The sequence below is a fragment of the Patella vulgata genome, chromosome 1 (genome assembly GCF_932274485.2).
Source record: "Patella vulgata chromosome 1, xgPatVulg1.2, whole genome shotgun sequence".
Taxonomy (NCBI): Eukaryota; Metazoa; Mollusca; class Gastropoda; family Patellidae; genus Patella; species Patella vulgata.
Genome location: NC_065879.2, coordinates 3,074,959 through 3,092,849, shown reverse-complemented (window position 1 = coordinate 3,092,849; position 17,891 = coordinate 3,074,959). Strand labels below are relative to the sequence as shown.

Sequence of the window (17,891 nt, the reverse complement as noted above, 5' to 3'; positions counted from 1 at the left end):
ATGTACTTTTAAATAGACAGTGAAGATTAGTAACGACAAGCTACTTTAGTATTAATTAGTGAACACTGCATAACTACAATTCATAATTAAAGTGTTATGTACAGTGAAACAAGCGAAGATGTGAATATAGACAACAAGCTACTGCCACATTAGTTAGTGAATACATGAATACATCACTACAATTCACATATTAGTTAGTGAACACTACATGAGTACATCACTACAATTCACATATCGAAGTGCACATACAGTGAAAATCTGATTAAAATACAGATCTATATTTCGTTTTTTTTATACTTTCGATGACCTACACTACATGAAGACCTGACAACTTGTACTGGAAGGTCGTGTCAGAGATCATATGAGTGGCTTTTGACCTTATGATGCCAGACATTGATTAATCAATCAGCGTTGACGTTTCTAGTGGTTTACCCACAGTTCCGTGCACCTCACGCCAAAAACTTGCCGTAACAGACTGTTTCATTGGCTAATTTATAATCTCTCACACCATCCAGATTGCGGATTATATAACAACTCTTCCCGATTCTAGTGTAGTAAAGACAAGTAAAACAAATTTTTGAATTATAAAAAATGAAACGAAATAGGAGCTGTGTTATAATCAGATTGAGACAGTGAAGATGTGAATATATACAAAGCTCCTTCTGCTATGGTTAGTAAACACTATCTGGTTAGTAAACACTATCGTACACTACATACTATAATACTCAAACCATGTATCAATACACTATAGGTATATAACTGTAACCCAGGTATCATTTAATCTTGTGTATCTACCACTAATTTCTTTTACATTCATTTAATATCAAATCTTTGTTTAAAAATTTGTAGAAATCATTTAAAATCACTCAAATTCATCTAATTTGTACTTGTGTCCAGTTTAACGCTGACTGATTAATTTTGATAATGAGTGTCGAATTTATGAGTATTTAATTTCCTGACCACTGTTAAAAAATTAATCATTATACATCAATAATCAATTTTAACGGTGATCGAGAAATTGAATGCTTTAAACACTTATTATCAAAATTGAATGGTCAGCTTTAAACTAGACACAAGTACAAATTAGATGATTCTGGGTGATTGTAAACGATTTTTACCAATTTTTAAACAAAGATTTGATAATGAATATGAAAGAAATTAGTGCTAGATCCACAAGATTAAATAATACCCAGATTACAGTAACACTACATGTATATGTAGAGCAAGATTACCCAAAAGATCAATTTGTAATAGAGTTAAAAATATTGTAATATAAAAAAATTGATTGTATCTGGTTAAATTTTGTACAAGAAAGTTAAATGACCATAAAGTGTATATGTCAGAAAACACAAACTGAATTAGATTGGTTTAAACTCGATTATTACAAGTAAAACTATTTTTTTTAGAACTCCTATACTGTATACTGATAATTGATCATAAAGTTTTTGTACATTTTTAAAATTTTGTACCGGTTTGAGCATTAACATGTATCCACACGCACACACACACACACGCGCGCATACTCTATATATTACACGTTACTATTTATATCTTACATTGTGACAAGTGGCACAGATTTCGCTCCACATAAATTTAAATATTTGATATGCTCTCTGTAAACAAATGAAAACAAACAGAGGTTAACAAAAATGGAAAAAATGAAATATGAGAGATGAAATAAAATAAAATGAAATGAAATGGGGTTTAGCTTTCTACTGTTCTGCTCTGACTGGGCAGTGTGCTATGGGGGAAATTTTGTCCGGGCAGAGGCACTACGGCCTACTCTTATATCGAAAATCCACAAGGTTGGACAGGTGCCCTACTCCTTGTCAGGTTCAAGCAGGGAATCGAAACCACGTCTCTTGACTCAATGACAATCCTTGTGATTTCAATACCAGTGCACATGTTATACCACTAGACGATCCCCCCTCCCCAATTTATCTGAAATTGTCAGATAATGTAAATAGGCACAATTTGGAATTTGATTTGGCATTTCTTTGTTAAATCTAAGATCACCTGTTAAACATATATCCGTTATAATAGTTGTATAAATATATATTTAAAATCATAACTAGTATAAAACACATGCTCTGTTAGGTTTTGTTGGGCTAATTCTTGGAGAGAGAGAGAGAGAAATGGGGTTTAACGTCCACTCGACACAAACTAGGTCATTTCGGGACTAACACAATAATTTGCTTGCGCGTAGGGGTCTTTAGCAGTGGGAGGAAACCGGAGGACCCGGAGAAAACCCATGAGGTTGGACCGGTGACCCTACCCATTGTCACGTACAACCGGGGAATCGAAACCCCGCCAGTTGACTCAATGACAGACCGTATGATACAGCGCAGCGCACACGTGCTAACCATTCAGCCATCCAACCCCCCCAGCTAATTCTTGGATTTTCGTCAACCATGTAATATGGCCAAGTTAGATGATGTTTAATCAAACAGGAATACATTCAATTAAGATTAAGACTCGTTCATTCTGTACCTAAACAACATGCTGATGGGATGATGATGTAATGGTTGGGATGATGAAATGGCTGATTACCATGGAGACTCATGTAACAGGTAACAATAATACCAAGTACAACTAGGAAGGAAATATGGTGCGACCATGTGGGACTAAGTTTAGGAGAGAAAGACACAGAGAGAGAGAGAGAGAGAAATGGGGTTTACCATCCACTCGACACAAACTAGATCATGTGGTTCAATTTTATTTCAATAATTCGCTTGCGCGTAGGGGTCTTTAGAAGTGGGAGGAAACCGAAGAAAACCCATAAGGTTGGACAGGCGACGCTACCCCTTGTCACTAACAACCGGGGAATCGAAACCACGCCTGTTGACTCAATGACAAACCTTATGATGCACCAACTAACAAAGACCTTCAAAGAGCTTATGTCCCAGACAGTATGATATTTATTCCTTTTTTTAGAAGAACAGAAATATTTATAAATAAACAAAGATGTCTACATACTTTAACATTATTTTTTCGTAGAAATTTATCATGGAAGAATCAGATTTTTTCATGGGTTTCTGTACAAAATATCTCTTGAGGTATTTATCGTCAATATGTTCAATCTTTTCCTGGAAAATAACAAATAATACCACCTTTATAAAGATGCCAATTACTGATCCGAAAGATTGGAAATAAAATGTCAAAATGACTCACAGCTCTATCAATTCTTTCTTTCGACCAGATAGTTTAGCATTTATTTTATTTCAACTCCTCTCGCAATTCGGCAATCTGATTCAAATACAGATCTATATTTCGTTTTGTTTTTTATACTTTCGATGGCCTACACTACATGAAGATCTGACTAGTTGTAGTGGAAGGTCATGTCAGAGGTCGTAAAAATGGCTTTTGACCCTATGACGTCAGACATTGATTAATCAATCAGCGTTGACATTTCTAGTGGTTTACCCACAATTTCGTGCACAGCACGCCAAGAAGTCGTAACAAATGGTTTCAATGACTAATCCCTCACACCTCGGTTTTTTGTCCCATCCGAATGACTAGACAGCTATACTTGTCAAGGCCTCCATCACAACTGACAAGGGGGAACCACGCAGGAAAATCTTGTTGAACTTTCTCGGCCAATGCTGAGATCGAACACCCAACCTCCAGGCTAGCGAGCCTGCATCTTAACCACCGTAATCCCTGACTACAGCTTTAAGACTTCATACCAAATATAAATAAAAGCAAGCCAACAGTAAGGCTGCGATATCACCTCGGTGGAAGCGGACGTAAAATACAACTAACCCATCATCAACAGTAAGGCAGATGTCCCCCCACCGAAATCCCAAAATAAATAGATGACACATATTGATTAATTGCACATTTATCTTTTTCAAGAGTATTGAGTAATCATACTGATTATCTAAGCAGAAAATGTTCACGATCAAACTCAGCCAATGTTTCGAAGTACACTAAGTTTTATCACTCTCCATCAGTTAGAATCAAAGTTATCTTGTCTCAAAGCATCGACCAATGAAACTGCTTAGCTCTGCTTAGCTTTAGTGGTAAATGTTAATCATTAAACTCAGTCAAAATATTCATCCATGTCAAGTTTAAACGGACGGATGGACGGACGACGACGGATGGAGGTGGGGAACAATAAATCATCATTACCTTTAAGTAGTATTTGCCATGAAATCCAATAACATCTTCAATACCTGCCATTACATGATCTGTTATCTACAAATATTGAAAAATTGAGAAATTTTAAACACTTGTAAATTGGACACTCTTTATCAAAATTGAATGGTTGCAGCTTTAAACTGGACACAAGTACAAATTAGATGATTTATGGTAATTTTAAACGATTTTTTACGAATTTTTAAACAAAGATTTGATATTAAACAAATGTGAAAAAATTAGTGCTAGATACACAAGATTAAATGATACCTGAGTTACAGTACAATGTAACCACTAATTATATTATGAATAACATTGATCTTACATGTTGATTGAGTTCTTGATACATGCTTATATTCTTCTGTGGCGCCAATCGAATCTGTAGTAAATTCACCAGAGGTTTGATTGAGATTCCCTTTAAAAAAAAAAGAACAGAATCTTAACACAACTAATACAAGCTACAACAGTGTTGTCCCGCCAAAACAAATTCCTGTTTCGGGACTAACAAGGTTCAATTTTATTTCCATAATTCGCTTGCGCATAGGGGTATTTGGGGTAGGGGGGGGCGGTGGACCCAGAGAAATCCCACAAGGTTGAACAGGCGACCCTACTCCTTGTCACTTACAACTGGGGAATCGAAACTACGCCAGTTAACTCAATGACAGAACTTGTGATATAACGCGCAAATGCTAACCATTCAGCAATTCAGCCCCCCCCCTTATTACGTAAAATAAATTAACTGTGTTTACTCTAATGTAGGATGATCAACCAAAAACTCAACTATGTAGATGTTTGACAGACGGAACAATATTTCTGAATTGGCTAGTGAAATATTTCATTCATCAACCAGTGGTTGCCAGACAAGATATGCCCACAATTTGCGAGAGAAAGACAGAGAACAAGCTAAAGAAAAATGTGATTTTTTTGTACAATCAGGGGCCATAATCCAGGAAGTTACGGTCCGATATGCACGTATATCGTAAGGAACTGAGATCGTTTGGATATAAACATATATTTTAAGTTTCATAAAAATCAGATAAAAATTTTGAGCTCTAAGAGTGTCCACAAGCTAAAAACGTGATTTTTCGTACAATCAGGGGCTATAATCCATGAAGTTTTGATCCGATACATGCCAATATCGAAAGGAACCAAGAACTTTTGGAGATAAACCTATATTTCAAGTTTCCTCAACATCGGATGAGAATTGTGACCTGTAGAGTATCCACAAACAAATTGTGAACGTCCGGACGTCCGGAGGACAGGGGCGACAACACAAGAAATATCCAGTGTTTGGATAGATTAAAGTTTAATGGTCGATTACCCAAATTCTACTTGAAGGAATTTCTCTGTCAATAACATGCCTACCTGGTCAAAGCCTGTCAATAACATGCCTACCTGTAAAAAACCTGGGGCCTGTTTCACGAAATTTTAACTAAGATAAAATCCAAATTTTAGTAATTTGATTGGATAATATTAGATTGATTTTAGTGGTTAGCCAATCAAAATTGAAGTATCTACTAAAATTTGGATTTTATCTTTAGTTAAAATTTCGTGAAACAGGGCCCTGTCAATAACATGCCTACCTGTACAAAGCCTGTGAACACAATAACAGCTAACGTTGCCGTCTCAAATAAATTTTTCATGGGAATGTCCTTGGGATTGAGGAGAGCCACAAGAGAGAAACAGACAGCTCCTCGTAATCCACCATAAGCCTAAAAATAAAAAATGGAGATTTCAAACATGCATTATGCAAGAGCTAAATATGACCATTGCAGGTCTTTCTTTAGGGCCTGAAATGTTATATAAACTATTAATTAGACATTTATTAACATGAAAAGACCTTAATCAACTCTGGATGCCATCTTATGTGTACACGGGACCTCGGTTTTTCGTCTCATCCGAATGACTAGACAGCTGTCCTTGTCAGGCCCTCCGTCCTGCATCACTGACATTGGCTTACCATGCCGAAAAATCTTGGTGAACTTTCTCGGCCTTTGCAGGGATCGAACACCCGACCTCCAGGCTAGCGAGCCAGCATCTTACACACTTAGCCACCGTGACCCCCCAAATAAGGGTGTAGAAAAGACTTACTATCATAAACTGTTCATCTAATCCTATCTTTCTGACGCGATACGTATCAAATTTGTTGATAAAAAATGACATTCCAAAAGTTACTGAAAATACAACACAATTTAAAAATGGTTAGTGCTAAATGATAAGGCCAGCTCAAGTTTTGTCAAGGTCGCTGAGATGTAAATAATGTTAGGACACGTAATTGTTGGCGAGATCATAGGTTAGGGTTGGGGTAAGCATTGGGGCTAGGTCCAGGGTTAGGATTAGAGCTAGCCCTTTTTACATCCTGTGACCTATGACGAAAACTATGAGCAAAACTGACAAGGTAATTTACAAGGTCATTTCGGGACTAACATATGGTTTAATTATATTTCTATAATTCGCTTGCGCATAGGGGTCTTTAGCAGTGGGAGGAAACCGAGGACCCAGAGAAAACCCACGAGGTTGGACAGGCGACCCTACTCCTTGTCACGTACAACCGGGGATTCGAAACCACGCCAGTCAACTCAATGACAGACTTTATGATACAGAACGCGCACGCTAACCATTCGGCCATCCAACCCCCTGGGTAATTTACAATTTCGATCCATATCGCGTAAGTATAAAGTTGAAAACTTACTGATAAATCTAAAAACCAGACATAATAGAACCGTCCACAGAATAAAACCTGTATGCCATTCTAGAGACTGTCGTACAAACGCCAAGCCCAAGAACAGAAATATAATAATTTCACTCAAAGAACTGCAAAACAAGATTATTATACATGTAGTTAAATATCAAACTTATTAAAACACAGATACTATTTCGTTTCGTTTTTATAGTTCAAAATTTCGTTTTACTTGTCTTTACTACACTACTATCTGGAAGAGTTGTTATATAACCTGCGTTCTAGTATTAGGGGATGAAACAGTCTGTAACGCAAAACTCACAAAACCGATTAGCCGCATGCAACGTTCCTAGTGTAATGAGAGTTGTTCTCCTTACAAACAGACGATTTTCACTCGGCTGTTCACTTCTTGTTTTACATTTTGACAGTCCTTAATAAAGCAGTGATATTGTCTAGGCCTACACATGTTCTCCTAATCACTGATTACCATCATCACATGGTTTTTATGACGTTATGACGTCAAACCTCTAGGTCACTTAAGAGTTAAATACTACATATGTCACCCACTCACACGAAACCAAGCGTCTGTCGCACAACTTCATTTTGTACTACATGCACAAAAGCATAAACTGTATGCCTTTTTGTTGCTGTGAGTGAGCCGAACTCAACTCCAGATGATACGACAAATTTAAAAACAATTGCATTTTTGAAAAGCTTAGACTGTGGACTATTCAAATATGCTGTCAGTTCTATTTTTATAAAATGATCAAGAGCCTGGTTTTGAGCGAGCAGCTCACATATCGTTAAAATCCTGAGGTAATGATGAAATATATTTGAATAGTACCTGATAACTTTAGTAAAATATTTAATTGTTATTCGTGATTTATCGCTGATATTATGGAAGGCGTATTGAACTTGAACCAAACCACATCCAATTATACTAGAAAAATACAAAATATATAAAATATATTCCAATTATACTAGAAAAATATATAAAATATATTCCAATTATACTAGAAAAATATATAAAATATATTCCAATTATACTAGAAAAATACAAAACATATGAATTATATAAAATATATTCCTATTATACTAGAAAAATACAAAATATATAAAATATATTCCAATTATACTAGAAAAAATAATAATTCTTGATGTTTTCCTAAAATAAAACAAACAAAGCTAGATTTGAATTGCATATTCTGACACTTCATGTTTAAATCTGTATTTAAAGATCTAGTGCACGAACTGATACACACTGATTTCATACATATTATTGATACTGACTACTCAACCATTTCATAAAATCAGGATGTTACACCCCATTTCCTTTCACATAAATTCAAGACTGACCTTATAATTCCTGAAAACTCAAAGAGTTCTGCCATCATAAAACCCATGTAAGCCATTCCATATATAATAATTGGTTGGACAACTGAAATACAAGTATATGAATCTAAGCTACTATGTAAATGAGTCGACTCAGAAAAAATCAAATTAAAGTCAAGTTATAACATTTTTTAAAAAAGCGTGTTTTGGGCCTGTGGCCAAAACATAATAATACCTTAAACCTTTTAGAGATGGCCGAGTAAATGTCTCAAAAAATCTAAACCTTTCAAAAGAGGACCCGGAGAAAACCTATAAGGTTGGACAGGCGACCCTAATCCTTGTCAAGTACAACCGGGGAATCGAAACCACGCCAGTTGACTCAATGACAGACCTTGTGATATAAGGCACACATGCTAACCATTCGCCATCCAACCGCCCCCCCCCCCCTACTTATTGTATAAGTGAAAAATTTATGATCAAACGATGATAAATTAAACATACATTATGCAAGAGCTAAATCGACCTATTGCAGGTCTTTATTTAGGCCTGAAATGTATTCTAAAGTATTAATTAGACATTAATTAACTGATCCAGGCCTTAATCAACTCTCGATGGCATCACATTTCTCCGATATTAAATAGATTAGAATGGTTCAGCGATACTTTGATTTAATCAAATATGGAGGACAGAGATTTAGCTTCGATCAACCAGTACGGTGGTTGAAATTATTGCACACGTCTGTCAAACCTTCAAAGGCTAATATCTTCGCTTGCAATAGAATAATTTTCAAATTATTCATTTTACATCATCTACTTTCAAACTATTACAGCAAGAATGGCTAATTCTTTATCTAAATCTTACATAATGTATCTTTAAGCATCCATCTCTCTTTAAATTTGACCAAAGTCAAAAAATAAACTTCTGTATGGCAAGCTATGTTTTAACCATCTTTAAAGTGGAGGGGGGGGGGGGTTGTTTATGGGGAATTTTGTCTTCTTTCCCGCCCTTTATTAGTACAGTTAATATTAGGAAAGCTTAAAGTTTTATTAAAATAGATTCATGGAGATGGACTAATTCATTCAAATATCTAACCTTTGACCTGCAAAGAAAATCTGGTAAGGACAGCTGATAAAAGACCAAAGATCACACCCAAAGCCAATCCACCAAAACACACCACAAAAAACTTGAGCACACCAAGTATGATCTTTAATAAAACAATTGATAAAGCAATCGTTTTCAAAAATAACCACTCAGTAGTCAGACTATTAAAAGCTGGGAGAATTTGTTCAAAAGCTTTGTTTAACATTAGAGGACACACAGACACTTTTCAGGCATCCTATTACACACACCAGCAGCAAAGTTGTACTGTGGGTATTGCTTTATACAGTTATGCGTTGTACATCTTTTTAATAACTTTACGGTTGCACTGTGGGACAGCTATGGCGGAATACTAGGGAAGACACACTGCTGGGTGCATAATGTGTAGAACCTATCTCTAAGTATTGATTAACTGGCCTATGTGTTAGAATATCTATGTATGAAGTAGAAAGGGTTCATTGTGGTTACTATTCATGGAAATTCGTGAGAAATATACGTGTTGTCAGTAGTCGCTTAAACCCGTCAGTAAGTTTACCGTACGTCAGTATTCCTCTAAATGGTCAGTAATAATCATAAGGTGAGTATTTATGTCAATTGGTTAGTATTCCTTACTTGCGTCAGTATGTAAAAATAACGTGAGTAATTAAACAAACGTGAGTTAAGCCGATCATATCACTAGTCAGGCGCGTGCGGGAGAAATTGACAAAAGCGTGACTAATTAAGAAACCGTCACTATTTGAGGTCTACGTCACTATCAGAGTGAAACCGCCAGTTATCTTTGATGTGCGTCAGTAACTGGATCCGACGCCAGTAGAGCGTGAAATCGTTAACTATATAAATTTCTGGCGAGTATTGTTAGTGAGTATCGTCGCTTATAAATTATTAATTAATTATTTACTAATATTCTCGAATCGGGAAATGTTTTTAAACAATAATAGATGGCATTCAACAATAGGAATATTTGTCGGCTATTTCGATTACCGCCGTAGTCTGCAGAATACGGCGCAATGGGTAGTGTTATTTAATTTACGATTTATATTTATTCTCGTTATATAACATGCGGATTGGCACATGTTTTGGGACCTGCGGCACTTTGATTTCTGTATGGATTAAAATGGAATTATTGTATGGATTAAATTTGGAATCATGGTTAAAAAAAGATCAACACCAATCTGTTTTCTCTAATTTTATTGAAACAGATAATATGATAGCAGATAACAGAAATAATGAATTTCATATAGATAGGTTCTACACACTATGCATGTTACCGTGACAGTGTTCGTTGTCTGTCGCCGTTATTTTGAAATCCAACCTATGCTTCAAAAGCAAAAATGTAAACGGAAAAGTATCTTGGAGAAATGCATTAAAAATTTATCATTTGAGAATTTTGAAATTCATTAGGATTCTTACATATGCTCACGGAGTTCACAAGCTTTCATACAAATGGGGAGATAACTCTAAAATGACTGACAGACGCAGGGGGCATCATCAACAATATACATTTAGGCTCACGCTGTTGGTCGGCAAAGTCACAATTTGTGATAAAAAAAATGAAAGGGGTGATTAAAATTTGATTTTGGTGATAAATTTGGCAATATGTTAAAAATCTAATTGCAAGTTATCCTAGATTGACCATTATGTTGAGTGTCAAACAAAATCATGTGGCGGCAAGCTAATAATCCGGATCGTGTCAATGAGTAATACTAATCAGTTGTCTTCGATTAATGATTAATTGATTGATAATTACCAATGATACCAATGATAAAGCCGATTTCAAGTTATTATTTACTCCAATCTGATTACAATACAGATCTATATTTCGTTTCGTTTTTTTATACTTTCGATGGCCTACACTACATGAAGATCTGACAAGTTATTGCGATAGATCATGTCAGGGGTCAAAAGACCGACTTATGACCCTATGACGTCAGACATTTGATTAACCAATCAGCATTGATGTTACTAGTGGATTACCCACAGTTCCGTGAAAAATACACCTAAAGCTCGCAGTAACAGACCGTTTCATTGGCTTATCTCGGACACCATTCAGAACATGAGTTAAATAACAACTCTTTCAGACCCAAGTGTAGTAAAGACAAGTAAAACGAAATTTTGAACTATAAAAACGAAACGAAATAGGATCTTTGTTTTAACCAGATTGTTATTTACTCTTAATAATTTATCCAAGCTAATTATCGATTCATCTTAAAAAATAAAGGGAAATGATCAAAATGGTCGACAATTGTCTTTGAAGAGAATTAAATATTTTAATAGTTGAATTCTGTTTACTGTGGCTTAATATGACATGTAAAATATACAAGCATGACAAATTGGATATTATTATTTCAAATTATATTATCACCATGGTTCGTAAACGTAAAAACGAGTCACACAATTTTGGCAGATAAAATATTTTTTTTATATATAAAAATTATTATCCATTTTGGTGGAAAAAATTGAAAGCCAGTGTGAGCCCTAATATACATTCACATTAAAGGAGCTAAATCGCTAATATTTGGGACCCAGAAATTGACTCAAATGGGTCGTAACGCATATAATAATTATTATTATTGTTCGATTTATAAAGCGCTTCATTACACGTGAAGTGTTTCTTATGAATGTGTATAACTGATTTACATTCCATCGTTACTGTTTTTACTGCAATTTCTGATCAGGTATGTTTGGCGAAATACGCCAGAAGTCTCAATGAAATGGCAATTTCTAGCATCTGGTTATTCCAGTCTACATCGATAGTATTTATTGTGTATGCTCTCCAGATAAGAATATGCAGTCACCGTTTGGCATGACTTGTGGAATATGTCTAGCCTCGTTCTTCGAGTCCCTTGTTACAAATGGCGCTGAAACGCATTATGTTGATTTAAATTGACAAATAATTTGTGTTTTCAATGTCGAACACTTTGGATGATACTGAGTTACAGACTTAGCTACTTTAAATGAAGCCTGGAAATAACGGTTTTAGATTTACCTGACAAAATGTCATGCACTAATGAAATAGTACCGGACATTTTCAACTTAGTTCCAGACATGTATTAATAATATCAATAGAAAAGACAAGTCAGAGCTGGACAAAATAACAGGCACCAGATAAAGCCTGAATCTGTGCCTGACATTGTCTGTGACAGGTGCCTTATTTCCAGGCTTGATGATGTGTATAAAAATTCTGTTCTGTATTGCTTTCATAAGATTTCATAAATTAGGACCCAATGAAAAATTCCTGTCAATTTGAAAAGAATTCATAAAGATTGCAGTTCACATAAACACACAGGAACACAAAACAGCTATACCTAAACCAACATCAAAGAACGAGTGTCATTTAATCAGAAAATAAGCAAGATATATATATATATATATATATATATAGAAGATCCATACCTGTTCTGCTGTTATCTCATCCATTAAATTATACGCCTGCATGACATGATATAATACAACAGTTACTCCATCTGATAAAATACATATTTAATCATTAGATCAATCGGATTAAAATACAGATCTATAGTTCGGTTCGGTTTTTTTATACTTTTGATGGCCTACACTATATGAAGATCTGACCAGTTGTACTGGAAGTTTGCGTCAGGGGTCGTACGAGCGGTTTTTGACCCTATGAGGTCAGACATTGATTAATCAATCAGCGTTGGCGTTTCTAGGGCTTTACCCACAGTTCCGGGCAGAGCACGCCAAGAACTTGCCGTAACAGACTGTTTCATTGGCTAATCCCTCTCATCATGCAGAACATGTGTTATACAACAACTCTTCCAGATCCTAGTGTTGTGAAGACTAGTAAAACAAAATTTTGAACTATAAAAATTGAAACGAAATAGGATCTGTGTTTTATTCAGATTGATATTATTAGGTAAAGTATTGAGATTCTTTTGAAACAAATGGACCAGACAGTTTACATACATATATATACCAATTTCTGAAATTTGCTCACAAGTATTAAATCTGATGATTTCTATAAGGTAGGAATATTAGCAATAGCTCTGGTAAATCTAATTCATTTTTGGCATAAATAAGCTTGACTTTCTTAATGCCATGGAGTGATGACAGCCCAATCATCAAATCTCCATTTTGTGTTATATGCTTGATAACGACTTGTGAAATCTTGTTGAAAGGTGGTATTGAAATAAACCCTAGTAACTGTTATCCATAAATAAGTGGGTTTTTTTTGACTAAGTACGAATTATTAAATGCCATTCAAAGAATACATCAAATCTCAAGTTAATTCATGGATCAGGTGTCCTTCAAGGTAATTAGTTGCTTGTCTCTGATCATTCATTACTTAGTTATTGTTATTCACTATATTTTATACTAGTGGATAACCCGGTGCTGCCTAGGTTGTGCCCGTAACTCTGAAACTGGCAGGCAGGCCAAGCCATTTAGCCTATATTACTCCCCAGTCCAAGCTACCCCTATAAACTAAATTCCAGCCTCATGACAGCCCTAGTGTAGCCATCAACACAGAACAGACAGACAGACAAACGACAGTCACAAATATATATATAGATGAAGTATCTTTATCTCACCATTTAATAATGATTCTCCAAATACTAGAAAATACAAAACATGATTTACACCAATTTCTTGAAAAACAGCCAAAACCTGCAACAAAGAAAATCAGAATCACTGCACAAACGACTAGTAATAGCCTAGTGACAGTTTTCATATTAATTCAAAGATCAACAAAAAGCTGTAGCTTTAACTACGTACATCTTATCAAGGCCTTCACGTAATACCCTGCATATTTCGGCACTAATTTCGATTGGATACATGCCTAGCTTGTATCTACCTGTGGTAACCAAGTTGCAAAATTCTAGGTTTGTTTATGTCAAGGTTTCCGTGGCAATCGCTATCTCACAATCTCTGATTGGATGCCACTGTTCATCTGTCTGCAGATAAAGTAGCTATAAGTTCAGGAATTGTGAAGTAATCTAGCAATGTCCAGATATTGTAAAGCGATAAGAGTTATGTCCCTTTATTTTCTGTAAAAATGTCTGACAAAAAAAACAAATTTGAAATCCCATCATGAATGTGCATCAATGTGTACATGGTTAAACCAAGTTTTTGTCCTATCCAATTGCTAAGGCACTTTCTAGACCTGTCTTCAAATTTAGTCAGTACTTCTCAGCCAATGACGGGAGATTTAAGTTAAGAGTCCAGAGAGAGAAAAATGGGGTTTAACATCCACTCAACACAAACTAGGTCGTTTGGGGACTAACACATGGTTCAATTTTCTTTCAATAATTCGCTTGCACGTAGGGGTCTTTAGCAGTGGGAGGAAACTGGAGGACCCAGAGGAAACCCATGAGGTTGGACAGGTGACCCTACTCCTTGACACTTTGTCATGTACAACCGGGGAATCGAAACCACACCAGTTGACTCAATGACAGACATTGTGATACAACGCGCACACGCTAGCCATTCGGCCATCCCCCCCCCCCCCCCTGTGAAATTGAAAGAGTCAGTAAACCACTTTGCCCCGTAGAAATATCAGAAGAAAATGTATCCGGGCACAGGATGTAGATGACGACATTATACATCAACAATAAATACTGACCCAATGACGGACCTTATGATACAGAGAGCACGTGCTACCTCCCCCCCCCCCTTCGCTACCTGCACAACTAGCAGAAGAATAATAAAAGCAAAAGTAACATACAGCAACAGGATCAACAGCTACTATTAACGAAGTAAAGACCAACATCTGTACAAATGTTATTTCCTGTATACTACCCATAGCACCACATTGAGCTAAACCATATAACGTACCACCTAATAATAAATCATAAAATTATAAATTAACATTTTCAAAAACATCTGATACCATATATTGTATTTGGCATCAATTTCTTTAACATTCGTTTAATGTTAAATCTTTGTTTAAAAATTATCGTAAAAATCATCTAATTTGTACTTGTGTCCAGTTTAAAGCTAACCATTCAATTTTGATAATAAGTGTCCAATTAATAAGTATCCAATTTACAAGCGTTTAATTTTTCGATCAATGCTAAAAAAAAACCAACCCAATTGATTATTGATGTATAATGATTACTTTTTGCACAGTGGTCAGGACATTGAACACTCATTATCAAAATTAATCAGTCAGCTTTAAATTGGACACAAGTACAAATTAGATGATTTTTACGAATTTTTAAACAAAGATTTGATATTAAACGAATGTGAAAGAAATTAGTGCTAGATACAAAAGATTAAATGATAATCGGTTTACAGTGACAGACAGCTCTTTCGGGGAGTTTGATCATGAGCTAACAAATATTTACGATCTCCTGAATTAACCTCTCATAAAACATTTTCTAGAACATCTGAGAACTATATGATGTTGTTGTCTTTAAGACTCATGTTTCAATGGATATTGAACTACACCCCAATGAAATATTTCATGCGCATATCCTTCTATAAAAACTAGGGTGTGTTAACGGTTGGCCGTATATTGAAATGTTGAGGAGTTTGTTAAAATAAGTATGCTAGAAGCAAGACTCTTTTTGCTTTGCTGGTGATTTTTGAATAGTCAAGTGGCAAGGCCTGTTCATTTATGTTCTCCTGTAAAAAAAACTCATTTATGTTCTCCAGTAATCAACCTCTTCCAAAATTTCTCTTTTCATGGGCCGTATCTATGGGTATTTTTTTTTAATAAATCCTAATTCGTCATCACGATTCATGTTTGTTTATATTAATGCAAATATTATGGGATTTATTGTGGGAAGGGGCATAACTCTTACTTGACTTGGCCAAAGATACTGGATAATCAACCACATAAAAGACAAAACTCCTGGTTACGCACGGGCAATGAAACTCTTCGTCAAGTATTGACAACGGACAAATACCCTCCATACGTTGAAGACTAGGAGGTTCTGGGTGACCGAGACTATATTTTTATACCTGTCTGATATGAAGTAACTTTACCTACCTAACATAAAACAAGCTAAGATGGTACCCTGAAATAATAACAGAAGTGAATTATTCATGGATTCCTTGAATATGAGTAATTATCATATGAATAAAATGTAGCGTTATGTTATATTTATAGCATGGTTATCATGCGTTCACAGGTTAAACCATAGTGGTCATAGGCTGAGGTGTTCAACCTGTTAATGAATGAAGCATGCTATAAATGACTTGTAACACTGACACCTGCCCAACATGCACGTTGTTATTGCACAGAAAACCCACCCCACTTCTCTATATGATTTCTACTAAAACTAGTGTAAACCAGCAAAAGTGCAATAACATTGAACATGTCTAGCTATTGCACGGTTAAGCTCCAACCAGTCTGGTAGAGGATAAACAATCTAAATATTGAACGAAAAGGACAACTAACAAGTGCAGTGTACATACTTGTCAAATTTATTGTGGGCTTATGCAATTTGTGTCACTAATTTTATTTTCCTAGTCATTTTCAAACATTCTGGTAACAATAAGTTTTGTTAAATTATGTTTGAAGGAGCAGGTCTTTAACCCTAATGGTCAACCCTTACTGACAGGCGCATGTCTTTAATCCTAATGGTCACCACTTGCTAACAGGGGCATGTAACTCTAATGGTCACCACTTGCTAACAGGAGCATGTAACCCTAATGGTCACCACTTGCTAACAGGGGCATGTAACTCTTAACGGTCACAACTTGCTAACAGGGGCATGTATCTCTAATGGTCACCACTTGCTAACAGGAACATGTCTTTAACCCTAATGGTTACCCCTTGCTAACGGGAACATGTCTAAGAGATGTACAAATCACTTACAACAACAGCAAACAATAAAACACTTCCTAGATTTTCAGCAAATGTTCTGTCATGTAAACTGAAAGCTGATTCAAGGATGATTCTGAAAAATATTTTTTGACACAATGTGAAAGCACAACTAACAAAAAACATAGATGAAGGCCTAATTAGACCCCCTAATATTGTTCAAAATTTTGAACAGGAGCCACAGTGGACAAGTAGATATGGCGCTGGCCCGCTAGTCTGGAGGTCGCGTGTTCGATCCATCGAGTGGCCGAGAAAGTTCACTGGGATTTTCCGACGTGGTTTCCCCTTGTCAGTGGTGCAGGACGGAGGGCCTGACAAGGACAGATGTCTAGTCGTTCGGATGGGACAAAACACCAAGGTCCCGTGTATACATTGGCATGTACGTAAAAGATCTCTTGGCAATTTTAATTCGATATAAGAGTAGGCCATAGGTTGCCTGTCTGGGCTAAATTTCCCTCACAGCACACTGTAAGGCGTATGCCCATCTTCATTAGCCCAGTCGGAGCAGAACAGTAGGATGTTAAACCCCATTTCATTTCATTTTCAAAATTTAAACAATCCCATCGAGTTTTAAAAAAATTCTGTCAGGCTTTGAGTCACTTTCACAAGATTTCATAAATTTGAGCATAAATACAGGTTTGGGGGGAATAACTCTGTGATATGCAATCCAAATTTGAATTAGGACCCAATAAACAATCCTGTGAAATTGAGAGAGACACAGAGAGAGACAGAGATAGAACCAGATTATGACTGTGTAGGCCTGATTTAGTTCCCATTTACCCACTGATAATTACAGGTCATTTCGGGACTAACATATGGTTCAATTAGCAGTGGGAGGAAACCGGAGGACCTGGAGAA

At 35.9% G+C, this 17,891-nt stretch overlaps 1 protein-coding gene across 1 annotated transcript in view; it reads right to left on the bottom strand.

Moving 5' to 3' along the window:
• Nucleotides 1-947: 947 nt before the first annotated feature.
• The window catches only part of LOC126827725 (Na(+)/H(+) exchanger protein 7), a 30,980-nt gene continuing 14,036 nt past the window's right edge, over nt 948-17,891 (bottom strand). Inside the window, exons 6-16 of the mRNA XM_056102473.1 lie at nt 17,028-17,109; nt 16,197-16,224; nt 14,928-15,040; nt 13,795-13,870; nt 12,641-12,711; nt 9,242-9,353; nt 8,174-8,255; nt 7,662-7,757; nt 6,830-6,951; nt 6,154-6,311; nt 948-962 (exon numbers count right to left, since the gene is read on the bottom strand). Coding sequence (XP_055958448.1) covers nt 948-962; nt 6,154-6,311; nt 6,830-6,951; nt 7,662-7,757; nt 8,174-8,255; nt 9,242-9,353; nt 12,641-12,711; nt 13,795-13,870; nt 14,928-15,040; nt 16,197-16,224; nt 17,028-17,109 — 955 coding nt within the window. The remainder of the gene's footprint in view (nt 963-6,153; nt 6,312-6,829; nt 6,952-7,661; nt 7,758-8,173; nt 8,256-9,241; nt 9,354-12,640; nt 12,712-13,794; nt 13,871-14,927; nt 15,041-16,196; nt 16,225-17,027; nt 17,110-17,891) is intronic.